At 48.3% G+C, this 22,803-nt stretch overlaps 1 protein-coding gene across 1 annotated transcript in view; it reads right to left on the reverse strand.

The window, feature by feature from the left end:
• CD164 (CD164 molecule) overlaps nt 1–16,686 on the reverse strand; it is a 34,694-nt gene extending 18,008 nt beyond the window's left edge. The window contains exons 1-3 of the mRNA XM_038760875.1: nt 16,681–16,686; nt 16,440–16,572; nt 16,115–16,381 (exon numbers count right to left, since the gene is read on the reverse strand). Of these exons, the coding sequence (XP_038616803.1) occupies nt 16,115–16,381; nt 16,440–16,572; nt 16,681–16,686 (406 nt within the window). The remainder of the gene's footprint in view (nt 1–16,114; nt 16,382–16,439; nt 16,573–16,680) is intronic.
• Between the last annotated feature and the right edge of the window lie 6,117 nt (nt 16,687–22,803).

The raw sequence follows: 22,803 nt of genomic DNA on the forward strand, positions 1-22,803 counted from the left end.
TTGGTAACCTACAGGGACGGTCCCTACCCAACAACGGGCCCGTGGTCTAGAAGGGGGAGACAGACGACAAAACAAATGAACAAAATAAAATAAATATGCACAAATGAAACAAATAAATAAATAGAGTAATAAATCCGACTGATCGAATGACTGACTGCATGGACAAGATTCTAGAAGAAACTGCCGCTTGGCCTCGAGAAAAAAAATTAAAAGGCGCCTTCCCGTTTTCATTTCCGATTCGTTCAAATCGGACTTATTGAGCGCTTACTGTGTGCAGAGCGCTGTACTAAGCGCTTCAATCAAATACGATTGAACGAATGGGGGTTTTATGGGGAGTACGCCAACCGGTTCTACGTCCCGCCGCCAAGTTATAATTAACTTGTTACAAGCGCTTAGTACAGTGCTCTGCACACAGTAAGCGCTCAATAAAGTTATAATTAACTTGTTACAAGCGCTTAGTACAGTGCTCTGCACACAGTAAGCGCTCAATAAATCCGACTGAATGAAATCCCGTTCCCTCCCGAGGATAAATCGCCGATAAGAAACCCGCAACCGGAACCCCGCGGGCCTGGCCCTCTTTCCACGCTCATTCTTCCTATTCGCTCCTGAAATTTGGAAGCCGCTTTTCAGACGCCTCCTCCTTCGACACCTGCCTCGCTGTGTGACCTTGGGCGAGTGGCTTAGCCTCTCTGGGCCTCGGTGACCGCCGCTGTAAAATGGGGGTGAAGACGGCGGGACGGGCGGGCTTCGGTGACGGGAAGGGAGATTTCGAGTCGTCGTCGGAAAGTATCGCGGGCTCGGAGCACCGGACGGGGTCTTCCCAGTTCCGCTCGTTCCCGCGTCGCCCCCGGGGCCGGGGTGCGAAACGCCGCAAAACCCCCGCAGGAAGTCTACGGACGCAACCAAAGTGGCTCCACCGTTGTGTCAGAAGAATAATAATGATAACGACGGCATTTGTTCGGCGCTTACTATGTGCCAGGCACTGTTCTGAGCGCCGGGGAGGATACAGGGCCAAGGGGGCTGCCGGGGCCGGTGACTCGGTGGCCGACGCAGGACGGGAAAGCCTTACCCACCCTCGCTGCGAGACACCCTGTGGAGAGAAATCTCCACCCCAGCCGCGCAGCCCCAGCCGACGGTCCCGGGATCAAATCCCGGGTGTCCCGGAATTCCGATTTCCCCCTTGCACCGCGGTGAGGTGGGAGTTGGACTCTGGCGGGGAAAAAAAAATCAACGGCGAGACACCTAACGAGGTCAGACGAACACAGTACAGTGGATGCTCTGGCCGGGACTGCAGTTTTTTTGTTTTTTAATCGTGTTCGATGGAGATATATGTTGCCAACTTGTCCTTCCCAAGCGCTCAGTACAGTGCTCTGCACACCGAAAGCGCTCAATAAATACGACTGAATGGATGAATGAATGAACGGAGAGAGCCCAGGCTCTGGAGTCAGAGGTCGTGGGTTCAAATCCCGGCTCCGCCGACCGTCAGCTGGGGGACTTCACCTCTCTGGGCCTCAGTTCCCTCATCTGGAAAAGGGGGATGAAAAGCGTGAGCCCCCTGCACCCTCCCCGGCGCTTAGAACAGTGCTCGGCACATAGTGAGCGCTTCACAAACGCCGTCGTTATTACGATTCCGTGTCAGGCACTGTTCTAGGCGCTGGGGTAGACACGAGGTCCCGCCGTTGGGTAGGGACCGTCTCCAGATGTTGCCAACTTGTCCTTCCCAAGCGCTCAGTACAGTGCTCTGCACACAGCGAGCGCTCAATAAATACCACGGGATGAACAAATGAATGAGGTAATCAGATCCCAGCCCCCACGAGGCTCCCGATCGAAGCAGGAAAGGGCGCAGATGCCGAACCCCTAGTTTGCAGTTGGGGTAGAAGTCGCCCAGAAGAAACGGGCCCGGTGGCGGCGGCAGGATTAGAACTCGGGTCCCCGGGCTCCCGGCCTCAAGTTTCAGCCACTAGACACGCTCCTTTCCCCAAACGCTCCGAGTTCCACTCGGAATTCTGGAGGGAGGGAATTCTCGGTTCCCCCCCTCACCCCCATCTCCCGCCCCTAACGACAACCTTTCCATGCAATCGATAGAATTAGCAATTGATAGAATTAAAACCGTTAGACCTGGGCTTTCTAAAATCTCCCCTGCTCCACCTTTGCCAGTTCACTCATTCAATCGTATTGATTGAGCGCTTACTGTGTGCAGGGCACTGTACTAAGCGCTCATCCCCTCCTTCCCAGCGGTATCTCGGGAGATCTCCCAGCTTCCCTCAGATTCGACCGCATCGCTGGCCCCATTCCTTCCCGCTTTCTCGAAACTCTGGCTCCCTCCCTCCCTCCCTCCCACCCTCCCGGAATTCCATCTTCCACTTTCCAACACGTCTCCGTATCCCCCCGCATCCTACAGAAAGCCTCCCTCGACCCCAGAGGCCTCCGCGGTTCCCGCCGCATCTCCCTTCAACCGTTCGTCTTCCGACTCCACCTTCAATCCTTTCCACTTTCCCGCCTCAACGCCCCGCAACCCGGCGGTCCGCCCGCGATTCCACAGAAATAGCTTTCCCGACGATCACCAGTGACCTCGTCCTGGCCAAATCCAACGGCCTCGTCCACATCCTAATCCTCTTCCACCTCTCGGCTGCCTTTTCGCAGCGGACGATTCCTCTCCGGGAAGCTCAACTTCACCGACACCGGTCCTCTCCTGGTTTTCCTCCTACTTCCCTGGGTGCTTCCTCGGTTTCTTTCGCCGGCCCCTCTTCCGCTCCCCATCCTCTTCCTCCAAAGCCTCAGTTCTGCGTCATCTTCTCTCCAGTTCTGTGTCACCTTCTCTCTTATTTGACTTCCCCCCGTGTGCAGAGCACTATAATCAATCAATCATATTTATTGAGCGCTTACTGTGTGCAGAGCACTGTACTAAGCGCTTGGGAAGTCCAAGTTGGCAACATCTAGAGACGGTCCCTACCCAACAGTGGGCTCACAGTCTAGAAGGGGGAGAAAGAGAACAAAACCAAACATATTAACAAAATAAAATAAATAGAATAGAGATGTACAAGCAAGTTAGATTGAGCTCTTCCAAGCACTTAGCACAGTTCTTTGCATTCATTCAATCATATTTTTTGAGCGCTTCTTGTGTGTTGAGCACTGTACTAAGCCCTTGGAAAGTACAATTCAGCAACAGAGAGACCCAATCCCTGCCCACAACAGGCTCACAGACTACAAGCCCTCAATAAATGCAACTGAATAAATGAATAAATACAACTGGCTGACAGAGTTCTGATCCCACCTCTGCCACTTGTCTGCTGTGTGACTTTGGGGAAGTCACTTCACTTCTCTGTGCCTCAGTCCCCCCATCTGTAAAATGGGGATTAAGACGATAAGCCTTATGTGGGACAGGGACTGAGTCCAACGCAATTACCTTGTATCTACCCCAGCACTTATAACAGTGCCTGGCACATAGTAAGTGCTTAACAATTACCAAAATTATTATGATTATTATTAGTGAATTTTGGAAGCCTCCAATTGGCTCCACAAGGTCTCCCTTGTCGACGGTCCTCATCATCATCAATCGTATTTATTGAGCGCTTACTGTGTGCGGAGCACTGTACTAAGCGCTTGGGAAGTACAAATTGGCAACATATAGGGACAGTCCCTACCCAACAGTGGGCTCACAGTCTAAAAGGGGGAGACAGAGAACAAAACCAAACATATTAACAAAATAAAATAGAATAGATATGTACAAGTAAAATAAATAGAGTAATAAATATGTACAAACATATATACATATGACTAAGCGCTTGGGAGAGTCCACTGTCACCGGGTTGGAAGAGACACTCCACGGGGTGGGGGAGACGATATCAGTAAATTACGGAGAGGAAAGGAGCGAGGGAAAGCGGGTAAGGTGACCACCTGCTTTAAAGGCAACGATACGGAGTTTCAGTCTGACGCGGAGGTGAATCAGTCGTATTTACTGAGCGCCTGTGGGCAGAGCGCCGTACTCACTGTCGGGCGAGTCCAACCACGACGACATAATACCCACAGAGACCTTTTGGGCTAGAGGGGGAGATGGAAAATCAATTACAGAGTCATTCAAATGTACTTATTGAGCACTTACTGTGTGCAGAGCACTGTACTAAGCGCTTGATGTACAGATCTGGACTTCGGTACAGATGTAGGGCCTGTACTTAGGTACAGATGTGTACCTAAGCGCTTTGAGGCTGGTGAGGAGGTGGTAAATAAAGGGGGTGAGTCAGAGTGACGCAGGAGGGAGTGGGAAAGGAGGAAATGAGGGGTAAGGGAGGCGGAAATGTAAGACAATAATAATAATAATAATAATAATAATAATAATAATAATAATAATAATAATAATAATGGCATTTAAGCACTTACTATATGCGAAGCACCGAGCCTCCTCTTGGAGGAGGCGTGCCTTCAATAGAGAATAATAATAATAATAATCAATCAATCAATTGTATTCACTGAGCGCTTACTGTGTGCAGAGCACTGTACTAAGCGCTTGGGAAGGACAAGTGGGCAACATACAGAGACGGTCCCTACCCAACAGTGGGCTCACAGTCTAGAATAATAATAATGACGGTATCTGTTAAGCACTTACTATGTGCCAAGCACCGTTCTAAGCGCCGGGGAGGCGACAAGGCGATCAGGTGGTCCCCCGGGGGGCTCCCGGTCTTCATCCCCATTTTCCAGATGAGGTCACTGAGGCCCAGAGAGGCGAAGCGACTCGCCCCAAGTCCCCCGGCTGACGACTGGCGGAGCCGGGACTTGAACTCATGACCTCTGACCCGCGAGCCCGGGCTCCTTCCACTGAGCCACGCTGCTTCACTGTACTAAGCGCCTGGGAAGTCCAAGTCGGCGACATCTAGAGATGGTCCCTTCCCGACAACGGGCTCGCAGTCTAGAAGAGGTACCGCGCGCGGAGCACCGGACTACGCACTTGGGAGAGTACAATACGGTAATAATAATAATAACAATATGGGAGAGTACAATACAGTAATAGTAATAATAATAATAATATGGGAGAGTACAATACAGTAATAGTAATAATAATAATAATAATATGGGAGAGTACAATACAATAATAAAATAATAATAATAATAACAATGACGACATTTACTAAGCGCTTACTATGTGCAAAATAAAGTCACATCCCCTGTCCACAATGGGCTGACAGTTTATAGAGTGGGGGAGACCGACATCAACACAAAGAGATAAAATTACAGATAGGGATATAAATTTGAAAGGACTGGGTGGGAAGGAGCAGACGGAGCGAGTCCGGGCGACGCAGAGGGGAGTGGGAGATGAGGAAAAGCAGGATTTAGTCTGGAAGGCTTCTCGGAGGAGATGGGCCTTCAACAGGGAAGCAGTGTGGCTCGGTAGGAAAGAGCCTGGGATTTGGAGTCAGGGGTCATGGGTTCGAATCCCGCCTCTGTCAATCGTCAGCTAGGTGACTTGGGGCGAGTCACTTCGCTTCTCTGGGCCTCAGTTTCCTCATCTAGAAAATGAGGATGAAGACCAGGAGCCCCCCCCCCCCCCCGCCCCGTGGGACGACCTGATCGCCTTGTAACTTCCCCGGCGCTTAGAATGGTGCTTTACACATACTAAGCGCTTAATAAATGCCATCATTATTAATAAATATGATTGAATGAATGCTCAAATACAATTGAGTGAATGAATAAATGAGCTTAATCAGCATGGCTCAGCAGAAAGAGCCCGGGCTCTGGAGTCAGAGGTCATGGGTACGAATCCCGGCTCCGCTAGTCGTCAGCTGGGTGACTTTGGGCGAGTCACTTCGCTTCTCTGGGCCTCAGTGACCTCATCTGGAAAATGGGGATGGAGACCGGGAGCCCCCCGTGGGTCCACCTGATTGCCTTGTCACCTCCCTGGTAATTAGAACGGTGCTTTGCACGTAGTAAGTGCTTAATAAATGCCATCGTTATTAATAAATACGATTGAATGAATGAATGAATGCTCAACAAATACGACTGAGTGAATAAATAAATAAGCTTAATCAGCGTGGCTCAGCAGAAAGAGCCCGGGCTTTGGAGTCAGAGGTCATGGGTTCAAATCCCGGCTCCGCCAGTCGTCAGCTGGGTGACTCTGGGTGAGTCACTTCGCTTCTCCGGGCCTCAGTGACCTCATCTGGAAAACGGGGATGAAGACTGGGAGCCCCCAGTGGGGTGACCTGATTGCTTTGTCACCTCCCTGGCGCTTAGAACGGTGCTTTGCACATAGTAAATGCTTAATAAATGTCATTATTATTATTATTATTAAATAAAGCTTTGAAGGGGGTCCAGGGGCGGCGAAGAGTAGCCGTCTGTCGGATTTGAGGAGGGAGGGCATTCCAGGCCAGAGGAGTGGCTATAATATCAAGGTGGAAAGAGCACGGGCCTGGGAACCCGAGGACCTGGGTTCTAATCCCAACTCCGCCCGTTTATCCAGTCATTTCAATTTCTCGGGGCCTCAGTTCCCTCATCTGCCCAAACGGAGTTTCGAACCTCGTCCTCGATCCTCCTTACGGCTGAGAGCCCCACGTGGGAACTGATGATCTTTTATCAACTTCAGTGCTGGCTAGAGTGTTTTGCCCAAAGTAAGCACTTAAATACCACAGTTGTTATTATTATTATTAAAGCAGATGAAACATACCGTTTTACTTCCAAAGAAAAATCACCAGCCTAATCAATTAAGACTTCACGACCGATATCAGCAAGCACTTAAATACCACAGTTATTATCATTATTATTATTAAAACAGATGAAACATACCCTGGTTTACGTCCAAAGAAAAATCACCAGCCTAATCAATTAAGACTTCGACCGATATCGGCAAGTAAGCACTTAAATACCACAGTTATTATTATTATTAAAGCAGCAGATGAAACATACCCTGGTTTACGTCCAAAGAAAAATCACCAGGCTTATCAATTAAGACTTCATGACCGATACCGGCAAGTAAGCATTTGTATACCAGTTGTTATTATTATTATTAAAGCAGATGAAACACAACCTGGTTTACTTCCAAAGAAAAATCACCAGCCTAATCAATTAAGACTTCACGACCGATATCGGCAAGTAAGCACTTAAATACCACAGTTATTATTATTATTAAAGCAGATGAAACATACCCTGGTTTACTTCCACAGAAAAATCACCAGCCTAATCAATTAAGACTTCACAACTGATATCGGCAAGTAAGCACTTAAATACCAGTTATTATTATTATTAAAGCAGATGAAACATACCCTGGTTTACTTCCACAGAAAAATCACCAGCCTAATCAATTAAGACTTCACAACTGATATCGGCAGGTAAGCACTTAAATACCACAGTTATTATTATTATTAAAGCAGATGAAACATACCCTGGTTTACTTCCACAGAAAAATCACCAGCCTAATCAATTAAGACTTCACGGCTGATATCGGCAAGTAAGCACTTAAACACCACAGTTATTATTATTATTATTATTATTATTATTAAAGTAGATGAAACATACCCTGCTTTACTTTCAAGGAAAATTCACCAGCCTAATCAAGACTTTACGACTGATCTCGGCAAGTAAGCATTTAAATACCACAGTTATTATTATAATTAAAGCAGATGAAACATACCCTGGTTTACTTCCACAGAAAAATCACCAGCCTAATCAATTAAGACTTCACGACTGACATCGGCAAGTAAGCACTTAAATACCACAGTTATTATTATTACTAAAGCAGATGAAACATACCCTGGTTTACTTCCAAAGAAAAATCACCAGCCTAATCAATTAAGACTTCACAACTGATATCGGCAAGTAAGCACTTAAATACCACAGTTATTATTATTATTAAAGCAGATGAAACATACCCTGGTTTACTTCCACAGAAAAATCACCAGCCTAATCAATTAAGACCTCACGACTGATATCGGCAAGTAAGCACTTAAACACCACAGTTATTATTATTATTATCAAAGTAGATGAAACATACCCTGCTTTACTTCCAAAGAAAATTCACCAGCCTAATCAAGACTTCACGACTGATCTCGGCAAGTAAGCACTTAAATACCACAGTTATTATTATTATTAAAGCAGATGAAACATACCCTGGTTTACTTCCACGGAAAAATCACCAGCCTAATCAATTAAGACTTCACGACTGACATCGGCAAGTAAGCACTTAAACACCACAGTTATTATAATTATTATTAAAGCAGATGAAACATACCCTGGTTTACTTCCACAGAAAAATCACCAGCCTAATCAAGACTGCACGACTGATCTCGGCAAGGAAGTACTTAAATACCACAGTTACTATTATTATTATTATTATTATTATTAAAGCAGATAAAACATACCCTGGTTTACTTCCAAAGAGAAATCATCGGCCTTATCAATTAAGACTTCACGACTGATATTGGCATGGCGTTCAATTTTCTAGTAATTATTCCGGCTTCCTGCCCCTAGCTCTTCCGTATCCCTTTCAGGGTCGCGCCTGGAGAGTTTCCAATCCTCTACCAGTCCCGACAACGGGAAGGAGAGTCGAGGAGAGGCCTACCCATTCCCACTCCTAGCTTGGCCGGTGGGTAGCGAGCGGAAGGCCATCGGATCCAGGTCAAAAATCCCGCGGAGTGGGAGCGGGTCGAGGGCGGAGACTCGCGTTTCCTGCGCGGAAGGAGGCAATGGCGGTTAAACCACTTCCGAATCATCGGGAAAACTCTAAGGAGACACTTCCAGAACCGAGGGATGTTCCGGGAGAGCTGTGTCCACGATGTCGCCGTGGGTTGGAGACGACGAGACAAGTCGGGGAATTAGGGGAGGAACCACGGTCGGCGGAGCCGGGATTTGAACCCGTGCCCTGCGACTCCAAAGCCCGGGCTCTTCCCACCGAGCCCCGCCGCTTCTCGGGACCCGCTGCTCCTCATCCCTTAGGGTCGGGGGGAAAATGAAATGCTATTTCACGGGAGTCACTCTCCGGCAAATCCTCCAGTACAGAGGCGCAAAACCAAGAGGACGTGACGGAACGTAAATCGCGAGCTTCCTGATCGGTAGTGAATTAGGTTGGCCGGCAGATTCAAACAATTATTATTATTAGTATTTTTATTATTATTATTATTATTATTCAAACCATTATTATTATCCCTTCAAGGCCCTGCCGAGAGCTCACCTCTTCCAGGAGGCCTTCCCAGACTAAGCCCCTTCCTTCCTCTCCCCCTCGTCCCCCTCTCCAACCCCCCATCTTACCTCCTTCCCTTCCCCACAGCACCTGTATATATGTATATATGGTTGTACATATTTATTACCCTATTTATTTATTTATTTTACTTGTACATTTCTATCCTATTTATTTTATTTTGTTGGTATGTTTGGTTCTGTTCTCTGTCTCCCCCTTTTAGACTGTGAGCCCACTGTTGGGTAGGGACTGTCTCTATGTGTTGCCAATTTGTACTTCCCAAGCGCTTAGTACAGTGCTCTGCACATAGTAAGCGCTCAATAAATACGATTGATTGATTGATTGAACGGATGAATACGAGTCAGTCTGCCCGCTTAACAAGTACTAAACACCGTGCCGAGGGCACGGACGGGTACCGAGGCGGATCCAAATTAATCCGATTGGACACACTTTAGACGGGAGGGAGAACAGGAAACGACCCCCTCCCATTTTCGAGTTGAGGGAACTGAGGCACGGAAGGCAAGTCAACGAGCAGGCCCGGGGCGGGGCTGGGATCGGAAAACGGGTGCTCCGTCTTCCCGGGCCGCTTCCCAAGTGGATGGCTGCAAACGGGGATCGTCGGCAGAGGGGGGCGCGAGGCTGTTGACGCTTCCCGGCCTCCGGTCCTAAGGAACCCCCCCGTTTTCTGTTCCTTTGTGCTGTTGCAGCTTCCCAATTCGTTCATTCGTATTTACTGAGCGATTACTGCGCGCAGGGCACTGTACTAGGCGCTCGGGAAGGACAGATCGGGTATTTAACAGAGCAAAACGACGACGATCGCCAAGCGGACGGAACAATTCAATCCGCCGAGGCCGTGAGTCCCTCGCGGGACAGAGACTGCGTCCCGACTGATTAATCTGTATCTACCCCAGTGCTTAGCACCTCAGTGAGTTCTATATGTTGCCATCTCGTACTTCCCAAGCGCTTAGTACAGTGCTCTGCACACAGTAAGCGCTCAATAAGTACGATTGATTGTTTAACAAGTTCCACGGTAGCAGAGACGGATAAAACAGAGCACACTGTCCGCGAGACACCTGACCGTTAATAAAACGGGGATTCGTGGGTTAGTGTTTAGAGGATTTCCCCACAGAACTATTTTTGCGACCACTTCCCGTTTGGTGTCCCCCAAGGCCAGCTTCCCGGCCTTGATGGGCACTGCGATTTTCTTATGACATTGGGGGAAAAAAAAATCAGAGAAACACACGGAACCGTAGCATATCCCGGGCCGACTGCGATTCAGTGCAATTCAGGTTTCCGAAACTCCACCCCTAACACTCAAGTCCGATTTTCCCCACCGAGGAGACGACGACAGCACGGATGGGGAGAGGGGAGTGCCGGTATTTTGGGAAGGGGCCGCTACATTCCGGCCTCCGCGCTCCTCTCCCGGATTGCTCACCGTCTCCATTCATTCATTCATTCAATCGTATTTATTGAGCGCTTACTGTGTGCAGAGCACCGTACTAAGCGCTTGGGAAGTACAAGTTTGGACGGTCCCAACCCAGCAGCGGGGCTCACGGTCTAGAAGGGGGAGACCGACAACAAACCAAAACATTTAAACCAAATAAATAAAAAATAAATAGAATATGTACAAGTAAAATAGAGTAATAAATATGTACAAACATATATACAAGTAAAATAAATAAGTAAATGGAGTAATTAATATGTACAAACATATATACAGGGATTATTCATTCATTCATTCATTCAATCGTATTTACTGAGCACTTACTGTGTGCAGAGCACTGTACTAAGCGCTTGGGAAGGACAAGTTTGGACGGTCCCTACCCAACAGTGGGGCTCACAGTCAAGAAGGGGGAGGCAGACAACAAAACATTTAAACCAAATAAATAAAAAAATAAATAGAATATGTACAAGTAAAATAGAGTAATAAATATGCACAAACATATATACATATGTACAAGTCAAATAAATAGAGTAATAAATATGTACAAACATATATACAGGGATTATTCATTCATTCATTCAATCGTATTCATTGAGCGCTTACTGTGTGCAGGGCACTGCATGAAGCGTTTGGGAAGTACAAGTTTGGACGGTCCCTACCCAAAAGCGGGGCTCACGGTCAAGAAGGGGGAGACCGACAACAAAACAAAACATTTAAACCAAATAAATAAAAAAATAAATAGAATATGTACAAGTAAAACAGAGTAATAAATATGCACAAACGTATATACATATATACAAGTAAAATAGAGTAATAAATATGTACAAACATATATACAGGGATTATTCATTCATTCATTCAATCGTATTCATTGAGCGCTACTGTGTGCAGAGCACTGTACTAAGCGTTTGGGAAGTACAAGTTTGGACGGTCCCTACCCAACAGCGGGGCTCACGGTCAAGAAGGGGGAGACAGACAACAAAACAAAACTTTTAAACCAGATAAATAAAAAATAAGTAGAATATGTACAAGTAAAATAGAGTAATAAATATGTACAAGCATGTATACATATATACAAGCACAGTAAATAAATAAATAGAGTAATAAATATGTACAAGCATATATACAGGGATTAGGGGCTTGAACGTCGGCTGTGATGAGAAGTGGAAGGAGAAGTGAAGCAGCGTGGCCGAACGGAAAGAGCCCGGGCTTGGGAGTCCGAGGACGTGGGTGCGAATCCCCGCTCCCCTACCCGTCTGCTGTGTGACCCTGGGCGCGCCGCTTAACTTCTCTGTGCCTTAGTTATCTCAGCTGTAAAATGGGGGTTAAGACCGGGAGCCCCACACCCCGATTATTTCGTCTCTACCCCGGCGCTGAGCTTGGCACGTGGTAAGCGGTTAACAGATACCAGAATAATAATAATCCTATTATTATTGTTCTTAAGCGGAGGGGGAAAATGAGGACTTCAGTTTGGGACACATTACCCTCAAGGGAGCACTATCATCATTATTATTATTATTAAAATAGGGATGAAAACTGTGAGCCCCTCGTGGGACAACCGGATCACCTTGTCACCTCCCCAGCGCTTAGAATGGTGTTTGGCACATAGTAAGCGCTTAACAGATACCATCATCATCATCATTATTATTACTATTATCTGAGCTCCGCTTGCATCCTTAGTGCCAGATTCCAGGCTTCCCAAATGCCACCCTCTGGTCGTGCCCTTTCCCGGCGAGGGCCGGGGCGCTGAAGTGCTTACGGAGTCTCCGTACTGCCCGCTTCCATTTTACTGTGAATTTCCACCAGTTTCATCAATCAATCAATCAATCGCATTTATTGAGCGCTTACTATGTGCAGAGCACTGTACTAAGCGCTTGGGAAGTACAAATTGGCAACACAAATCCTCCTCCCCTTTTGATGTATTCCCCCCCATCTTACCTCCTTCCCTTCCCCACTGCACCTGTATATATGTATATATGTTTGTACATATGTGTTACTCTATTTATTTTACTTGTACATATCTATTCTATTTATTTTATTTTGTTAGTATGTTTGGCTTTGTTCTCTGTCTCCCCCTTCTAGACTGTGAGCCCCCTGTTAGGTAGGGACTGTATATGTTGCCAACTTGGACTTCCCAAGCGCTTAGTACAGTGCCCTGCACACAGTAAGCGCTCAATAAATACGATTGATGATGATGCATCTCCCCCGTTACGACCGTAAGCTCTCTGAGGGCTGGCAACTTGGCCACTTTTTAGATTCCGCGCTTCCCAAGCACCTGGGGCGGTGAGAAGCGGCGTGGCTCGGTGGAAAGAGCCCGGGCTTGGGAGTCGGAGGTCAGGGGTTCAAATCCCGGCTCCGCCAGCGGTCAGCTGCGTGACTTTGGGCGACTCACTTCCCTGTGCCTCAGTTCCCTCATCTGTAAAATGGGGATTAAGACTGCGAGCCCCCCGTGGGACAACCCGACCGCCTTATATGTAACCTCCCCGGCGCTTAGAACGGTGCTTTAGACATAGTAAGTGCTTAATAAATGCCATTATCATTATTATTATTGTGGGTTCAAATCCCGGCTCCGCCAACTGTCAGCTGTGGGACTTTGGGCGAGTCACTTCCCTGTGCCTCAGTTCCCTCATCTGTAAAATGGGGATTAAGACTGCGAGCCCCCCGTGGGACAACCCAATTGTGTTGTAACCTCCCCGGCAATTAGAACAGTGCTTTTGACATAGTAAGTGCTTAATAAATGCCATTATTATTATTACGGGTTCAAATCCTGGCTCCGCCAACTGTCAGCTGTGGGACTTTGGGCGAGTCACTTCCCTGTGCCTCAGTTCCCTCATCTGTAAAATGGGGATTAAGACTGCGAGCCCCCCGAGGGACAACCCAATTGTGTTGTAACCTCCCCGGTGCTTAGAACAGTGCTCTTGACATAGTAAGCGCTTAATAAGTGCCATTATTATTATTATGGGTTCAAATCCTGGCTCTGCCAACTGTCAGCTGCGTGACTTTGGGCGAGTCACTTCTCTGTGCCTCGGTTACCTCACCTGTAAAATGGGGAATAAGACTGCGAGCCCACCGTGGGACAACCCGATCATCTTGTAACCTCCCCAGCGCTTAGAACGGTGCTTTTGACATAGTAAGTGCTTAATAAATGCCATTATTATTATTATGGGTTCAAATCCCGGCTCCACCAACTGTCTGCTGTGAGACTCTGGTCAAGTCACTTCCCTGTGCCTCAGTTACCTCATCTGTAAAATGGGGACAACCCAATCGCCTTGTAACCTCCTCGGCGCTCAGAACGGTGCTTTGCACGTGGTAAGTGCTTAACGGATGCCATCATTATCATTATTATTATTATTTGGGGAGAGAAAGTGCGCTGGGAGTCAGAAGAAACGGGTTCTAATCCCGGCTCTGCCACTTGTCTGCCGTGTGACCTCGGGCCGGTCATTTCCCTTCTCTGGGCCTCAGTTCCAGCGCTTAGAACGGTGCTTTGCACGTAGTTAGAGCTTAATAAATACCATCATTATTATTATCTGGAAAATGTGCGAGCCCCGCTGGGCCGGGGACCGTGTCCAACCCGATGTGCTTGGATCCAACCCGGCGCTTAGTACAGCGGCCGGCACACAGTAAGCGCTTAGCAGATGCTCTAGTTATTATAATAATAATGATGATGGCATTTATTAAGCGCTCACTACGTGCAAAGCGGTGGAAGCACCGTTCTAGGCGATTTTTATCCCATTATGATGATCTAGCCCAGCAGAGCGTCCGGCGCATCGTAGGTTTACAATCAGAAATCCCGGTTGGATTTGCCAGGCGCTTTTCATTTTTCCTAAGCGCTTTGGCGCGGGTGATGATGACGACGACGACGGGGCCCAGGCTGGAGCTGGGGGGCCCGGGAAAGGGCTGAAATGGGGATGGGTGGCCGATTGCTGGGCTCCATTGGGGGGGCTCCCTCCCTCCCTCCTTCCCTCCTTCCCTCCCTCTCTCTCTCCCTCTCTCCCTCCTTCCCTGCAGACCAACACCCGCCCTGGGGTGGGAATGTCACCTCCTCCGGAAGGGCGGGCGGGCGGGCGGCCCACCAACGCCCAGAGACCGCAAAACCACAAACCACGGGGGGGGGGGGGGGGGGGGGGGGGGGGGGGGGAGGGCGGGGAGGAAGGGAGAATGGGAAGGGGGGGGAAGGGGGAAGAGGAGGGAAGGGGGGGAAGGGGGAAGAGGGAAAGGGGGGAAGGGGAAAGGAGGAAGGGGGGAAAGGAGGGAAGGGGGGAAAGGAGGGAAGAAGGGGAAAGGGGGGAAGGGGAAAGGAGGAAGGGGGGAAAGGAGGGAAGGGGGGAAAGGAGGGAAGGGGGGAAAGGAGGGAAGGGGGAAAGGAGGGAAGAAGGGGAAAGGGGGGAAGAGGAGAAAGCGGGGAAGGGGGGAAGAGGGGAAAGGGGGGAAGAGGGGAAAAGGGGGAAGAAGGGAAAAGGGGGGGAAGAGGGGGGAAAGGGGGGAAGAGGGGGGAAAGGGGGGAAGAGGGGGAAAGGGGGGGAAGAGGGGGAGGAGGAGGAGGAAAGGGGGGAAGAGGGGAAAAGGGGGAAGAGGGAAAAGGGGGAAGAAGGGAAAGGGGGAAGAAGGGAAAGGGGGAAGAAGGGAAAGGGGGAAGAAGGGAAAGGGGGAAGAAGGGAAAGGGGGAAGAGGGAAAAAGGGGAGAAGGGGGGAAGGGGAGAAGAAGGGAGAGAGGAGAGAAGGGGGGAAGAGGGGAAAGGGGGAGGGGGAAAGGGGGGAAAGGCCGTAAGAGGGGGAAAGGGGGGGAAGAGGGAAAAGGGGGGGAAGAGGGGAAAGGGGGGAAGAAGGGAAAGGGGGGAAGGAGGGAAAGGGGGGAAGAAGGGAAAGGGGGGAAGAGGGGAAAGGGGGGAAGAGGGGAAAGGGGGGAAGAGGGGAAAGGGGGGAAGAGGGGAAAGGGGGGAAGAAGGGAAAAGGGGGAAGAAGGGAAAAGGGGGAAGAAGGGACGGGGGGAAGAAGGGAAAGGGGTAAGAAGGGAAAGGGGGTAAGAAGGGAAAGGGGGTAAGAAGGGAAAGGGGGTAAGAAGGGAAAGGGGGAAGGGGAGAGGGGGAGGAGGAGGAGGAAAGGGGGAAGGGGAGAGGGGGGAGAAGAGGAAGGGGAAGAAGGAAAAGGGGGGAAGAGGGCAAAGGGGAGGAAGAGGGGAAAGGAGAGAAATGGAAGAAGAGGGGAAAGGAGAGGAAGGGGGGAAAGGGGAGAATGGGGGAAGAGGGGAAAGGGGGGAAGAGGGGAAAGGGAGGAAGAGGGGAAAGGGGGAAAAGGAGAATGGGGGAAGAGGGGAAAGGGGGGAAGAAGAGAAAGAGCAGAAAGGGGAAGAAGAGGAGAAAGAGGAAGAAGAAGGGAAGGGGGAAGTAGAGGGGAAAGAAGAAGGGAAAGGGGGGGAGAGGGGAAAGGGGGGGAGAGAGAGGGGAAAGGGGGGAGAGGGGGAGAGGAGAAGGGCTCCCCCCCCGCCCCGCGGCCCGCCCCCTTAGCGCCCTCACCTGGGGCCGGCGGGGGCTTGGTGGTGCCGGTGCCGGTGGGGGGGGGTGCCGGTGGTGGGGGGGGTGCCGGCGGTGGGGGCGCCGGCGGTGGTGGCGGGGCTGACGGAGGGGGTGGAGGCGGCGTTGGGGGGCCCCCCCGGTGAGGGGTCGGCGCGGGGCCCGGGCGGAGCCGAGGGGGGCCCGGGGGGGTCGGGGGTCTCCGCCGCCGCCGTCGCCACCGCCGACAACAAAACCAAGGCCAAGGGCAAGGCCAGCCCGCGCACCGCCCTCATGGCTTCGGGACACGGCGGGAAAATCCAAACACCGGGAAAAACAACGGGAAAACCGGGCTCCACGCACCGCCACCGCCACCGCCACCACCGCGGCGTCGTCGTCGTCACCGCCGCCGCTCCTTCCCTCAGGCGGCGCGGGTCACGTGAGCGGCCGCCAGCCCGGGGGGCGGGGCGGGGCACGTACCACTCGGGGGAGGGGGCGCCCGGGGGGGGGGGATCCCGCCCAGAGGGAGGCAGAGCAGGCGGGATCGGTTGCCGGCTGGCACAGTGGGCCCGACCCTGCTATAAAATAACCCCCATATTCCGTGTGGGAGCCGTGGGGCGGGCTCCTCCCCGCCTCCCCCTTCGGGGGACCACTTGGAATGGTCCGCCGGCGGAGCGCCGCCCGTCTGCGCCTGCGCCCGCAGCGCGCGCCGGGGGCCTCGGGAGCACGTGACCGCCAGGGCCACGCCCCTTTCCGGCTGCGGGCCAATCGCCGGCCGCCCCGGGCAACGGCCCCGGGCCCCGCCCCTTCCCGGCTGCGGGCCAATCAGAGGCCGCCCCGGGCCCAAGCCCCGCCCCTCTATGGCTGCGGGCCAATCAGCGGCCGCCCCTCCCCGCCCCCGCGCGCCCTGAGGCGCCGAGGAGGAGCCGCCCGGCCGGGCCTAGTGCGCGTGCGCGCTCGCCACAACGCGGGGGGAAACTGAGTCACGGGCTGACGGCGGCGGCGGCGACACACACACACACACACACACACACACACACACACACACACACACACACACACACACACACACACACACCACCCCCCCCCCCGCAGGGATGAAGAAATTACACATAGAAATAAATTACAGGTGGAAGAATTGTACTTTCCCAGCGCTCAGTACAGTGCCCTGCACACAGTAAGCGCTCAATAAATGCGATTGAATGGTTGATCATCTTAATCACCGTAATTATTAATCATAATGAATAATCGTCATTCGTTCATTCGACATTAATAGCCATTCAGTCATTCATTCATTCAATCGTATTTATTGAGCGCTTGATGGAATGATTGGTCATTTTAATCACCGTAATTATTAATAATAATGAATAATCGTCATTCGTTCATTCAACATGAATAGTCATTCAGTCATTCAATCGTATTTATTGAGCGCTTGATTGAATGGTTGATCATCTTAATCACCGTAATTATTAATCATAATGAATAATCGTCATTCGTTCACTCAACATGAATAGTCATTCATTCATTCAATCGTATTTATTGAGCGCTTGATGGAATGATTGGTCATTTTAATCACCGTAATTATTAATAATAATGAATAATCGTCATTCGTTCATTCGACATTAATAGTCATTCCGTCATTCATTCATTCAATCGTATTCATTGAGCGCTTGATTGAATGATTGATCACTTTAATCACCGTAATTATTAATAATAATGAATAATCGTCATTCGTTCATTCAACATTAATAGTCATTCAGTCATTCATTCATTCAATCGTATTCATTGAGCGCTTGATGGAATGATTGGTCATTTTAATCACCGTAATTATTAATAATAATGAATAATCGTCATTCGTTCATTCGACATTAATAGTCATTCCGTCATTCATTCATTCAATCGTATTCATTGAGCGCTTGATTGAATGATTGATCACTTTAATCACCGTAATTATTAATAATAATGAATAATCGTCATTCGTTCATTCAACATTAATAGTCATTCAGTCATTCATTCATTCAATCGTATTCATTGAGCGCTTGATGGAATGATTGGTCATTTTAATCACCGTAATTATTAATAATAATGAATAATCGTCATTCATTCATTCAACATTAATAGTCATTCAGTCATTCATTCATTCAATCGTATTTATTGAGCGCTTGATTGAATGATTGATCGCTTTAATCACCGTAATTATTAATAACAATGAATAATCGTCATTCATTCATTCAACATTAATAGTCATTCATTCATTCATTCATTCAATCGTATTTATTGAGCGCTTGATTGAATGATTGATCGCTTTAATCACCGTAATTATTAATAATAATGAATAATCGTCATTCGTTCATTCAACATTAATAGTCATTCAGTCATTCATTCATTCAATCGTATTTATTGAGCGCTTACTGTGTGCAGGGCACTGTACTGAGCGCTTGGGAAGTCCAAGTTGGCAACATCTAGTGACGGGCCCTACCCAACAGCAGGCTCACAGTCTAGAAGGGGGAGATAGAGAACAAAACAAAACATGTTAACAAAATAAAATAAATAGAATAGATATGTACAAGTAAAATAAATAAATCGTATTTATTGAGCGCTCACCGTGTGCAGAGCACTGTACTAAGCGCTTAAATCCGCTCTGGCCGCTTCTTATGGCGCCCCTGAGGAGTTGTCCGGCTTTAAAGGTTTTGCTGGCCGGTTGTTTTCTCCACAGATCATTTAATAATAATAAATAATAATAATAATGGCATTTATTAAGCGCTTACTATGCGCCAAGCACTGTTCTAAATAATAATAATGATGGCATTTATTAAGCGCTTACTATGTGCCAAGCACCGTTCTAAGCGCTGGGGAGGTTACAAGGCGATCAGGTTGTCCCCCGGGGGGCTCACAGTCTTCACCCCCATTTTCCAGATGAGGTCACTGAGGCACAGAGAAGTGAAGTGACTTGCCCAAAGTCACACAGCTGACTTGTGGTGGAGTCGGGATTTGAACCCATGACCTCTGACTCCAAAGCCTTGGAGTCTTGCCACTGAGCCACACTGCTTCTCTAAACGCTGGGATAGATACAAGGTGATCAGGTTGTCCCACGTGGGGCTCACAGTCTCCATCCCCATTTTACAGGTGAGATCACTGAGGCCCAGAGAATAATGATGATGATGATGATGATGGCATTTATTAAGCGCTTACTATGCGCCAAGCACTGTTCTAAACGCTGGGATAGATACAAGGTGATCAGGTTGTCCCACGTGGGGCTCACAGTCTCCATCCCCATTTTACAGATGAGATCACTGAGGCCCAGAGAATAATAATAATAATAATGGCATTTATTAAGCGCTTACTATGTGCCAAGCACTGTTCTAAGCGCTGGAGAGGTGACAAGGTGATCAGGTGGTCCCACGGGGGGCTAACGATATTCATCCCCATTTTCCAGATGAGGTCACTGAGGCCTAGAGACATGGACTTGTCCAATTAACAATAATAAAAATAATAATGATGAAATTTATTAAGCGCTTACTATGTGCAAACCACTGTTCTAAGCACTGGGGAGGTTACAAGGTGGTCAGGTGGTCCCACGGGGGGCTAACGATATTCATCCCCTTTTTCCAGATGAGGTCACTGAGGCCTAGAGAAGTGGACTTGCCCAATTAACAATAATAAAAATAATAATGATGAAATTTATTAAGCGCTTACTATGTGCAAACCACTGTTCTAAGCACTGGGGAGGTGACAAGGTGGTCAGGTGGTCCCACAGGGGGCTAACGATATTCATCCCCATTTTCCAGATGAGGTCACTGAGGCCTAGAGAAGTGGACTTGCCCAATTAACAATAATAAAAATAATAATGATGAAATTTATTAAGCGCTTACTATGTGCAAAGCAATGTTCTAAGCGCTGGGGAGGTGACAAGGTGGTCAGGTGGTCCCACAGGGGGCTAACGATATTCATCCCCATTTTCCAGATGAGGTCACTGAGGCCTAGAGAAGTGAAGTGACTCGCCCAAATAATAATAATAATAATAATAATAATAATAATAATAATAATAATAATAATAGCATTTATTAAGCGCTTACTATGTGTAAAGCACTGTTCTAAGCGCTGGGGAGGTTACAAGGTGATCGGGTGGTCCCACGGGGGGCTCCCAGTCTTCATCCCCATTTTCCAGATGAGGGAACTGAGGCACAGATGGCATTTATTAAGCGCTTACTATGTGTTACGCACTGTTCTAAGCACTGGGGAGGTTACAAGGTGATCGGGTGGTCCCACGGGGGGCTCCCAGTCTTCATCCCCATTTTCCAGATGAGGGAACTGAGGCAAAGATGGCATTTATTAAGCGCTTACTATGTGCCACGCACCGTTCTAAGCACTGGGGAGGTGACAAGGCGATCGGGTGGTCCCCCGGGGGGCTCCCAGTCTTCATCCCCATTTTCCAGATGAGGGAACTGAGGCCCAGATGGCATTTATTGAGCGCTTACTGTGTGCCACGCACTGTTCTAAGCGCTTGGGGAGATTACAAGGTGATCGGGTGGTCCCACGGGGGGCTCCCAGTCTTCATCCCCATTTTCCAGATGAGGGAACTGAGGCACAGATGGCATTTATTAAGCGCTTACTATGTGCCATGCACTGTTCTAAGCGCTTGGGGAGATTACAAGGTGATCGGGTGGTCCCCCGGGGGGCTCCCAGTCTTCATCCCCATTTTCCAGATGAGGGAACTGAGGCCCAGATGGCATTTATTGAGCGCTTACTGTGTGCCACGCACTGTTCTAAGCGCTTGGGGAGATTACAAGGTGATCGGGTGGTCCCATGGGGGGGCTCCCAGTCTTCATCCCCATTTTCCAGATGAGGGAACTGAGGCACAGATGGCATTTATTGAGCGCTTACTATGTGCCACGCACTGTTCTAAGCGCTTGGGGAGATTACAAGGTGATCGGGTGGTCCCCCGGGGGGCTCCCAGTCTTCATCCCCATTTTCCAGATGAGGGAACCGAGGCCCGGAGAAATGAAGCGACTTGCCCAAGGTCACACGGCAGACACGTGGCGGGACCGGGATTGGAACCCAGACCCTTCTGAGTCCTGGGCCCCTGCTCTGCCCACTAGGCCACGCCGCTTCTCACATTAGAACCCAGGTCTTCAAAATCAATCAATCAATCAATCAATCGTATTTATTGAGCGCTTACTGTGTGCGGAGCACTGTACTAAGCGCTTGGGAAGTCCAAGTTGGCAACACATAGAGACGGTCCCTACCCAACAGCGGGCTCACGGTCTAGAAGGGGGAGACGGACGACAAAACAAATTATCAAAATAAAATAAATAGAATAGAGAAGCAGCGTGGCTCAGTGGAAAGAGCCCGGGCTTTGGAGTCAGAGGTCCTGGGTTCGAATCCCGACTCCGCCACATGTCTGCTGTGTGACCTTGGGCAAGTCACTTCACTTCTCTGAGCCTCAGCTACCTCATCTGGAAAATGGGGATGAAGACTGTGAGCCCCACGTGGGACAACTTGATCACCCTGTATCCCCCCCAGCGCTTAGAACAGTGCTCTGCACATAATAAGCGCTTGACAAATGCAATTATTATTATTATTATTATATGTACAAGTAAAATAAGTAAATAAATAGAGTAATAAGCCTTCCCCGGCTGTCTATTTCCCTCCTCGCGGAGTCCTCCAGCTTCTACATTAGCTGCTATTTCCCAGATAGTAATAATAATAATAATAATAATAATAATAATAGCATTTGTTAAGCGCTTACTATGTGCCAAGCACTGTTCTAAGCGCCGGGGGGATACAAGGTGATCAGGTTGTCCCACGTCGGGCTCACAGTCTTCATCCCCATTTTCCAGATGAGGGAACTGAGGCTCAGGGAAGTGACTTACCCAAGGTCACACAGCAGACATGATTCGAACCCATGACCTCTGACTCCAAAGCCCGGGCTCCTTCCGCTGAGCCACGCTGCTTCTCATCAGACACTGAGCTCTCCCCAGACTCACGTTCTAATGATAACGATGACATTTATTATTATTATTATTGTTATTAATAATAATTATAATTACTATACAATTATATTATTATTAATAATATTATTAATAATAATAATTAATAATTACTTACCACTTATTATTTATTTATCACTATTATCATTTATCGTTATTTATTCATTATTTATTTATTATTTATTAAATATTATTATCATAAATAATTATTCAGTATTAATAATAATTATTAACAATAGCATTATTAATAATATCCTTATTAATTATATTATTATAACTATAAGTATCATATAATTATTGTATGATTGATTATTATAATTAATAATACTTATGATAATTAATAATTATTATTGTTGTTAATAATAATAATATTGGTATTTTTCTGCTGAGCCACGCGGCTTCTCATCAGACACCGAGCTCTCCCCAGGCTCACGTTCTAATGATAACGATGGCATTTATCAATAATAATAATAATAATAATAATAATAACAATAATATTGGCATTTTTTCCACTGAGCCACACCACTTCTCATCAGACACTGACCTCTCCCCAGGCTCACGTTCTAATGATAACGATGGCATTTAATAATAATAATAATAATAATAATAATAATAATAATAATAATAATAATAATAATAATATTGGCATTTTTTCCACTGAGCCACACCACTTCTCATCAGACACTGAGCTCTTCCCAGGCTCACGTTCTAATGATAACGATG

Source organism: Tachyglossus aculeatus, chromosome 19 (assembly GCF_015852505.1).
Source record: "Tachyglossus aculeatus isolate mTacAcu1 chromosome 19, mTacAcu1.pri, whole genome shotgun sequence".
NCBI lineage: Eukaryota > Metazoa > Chordata > Mammalia > Monotremata > Tachyglossidae > Tachyglossus > Tachyglossus aculeatus.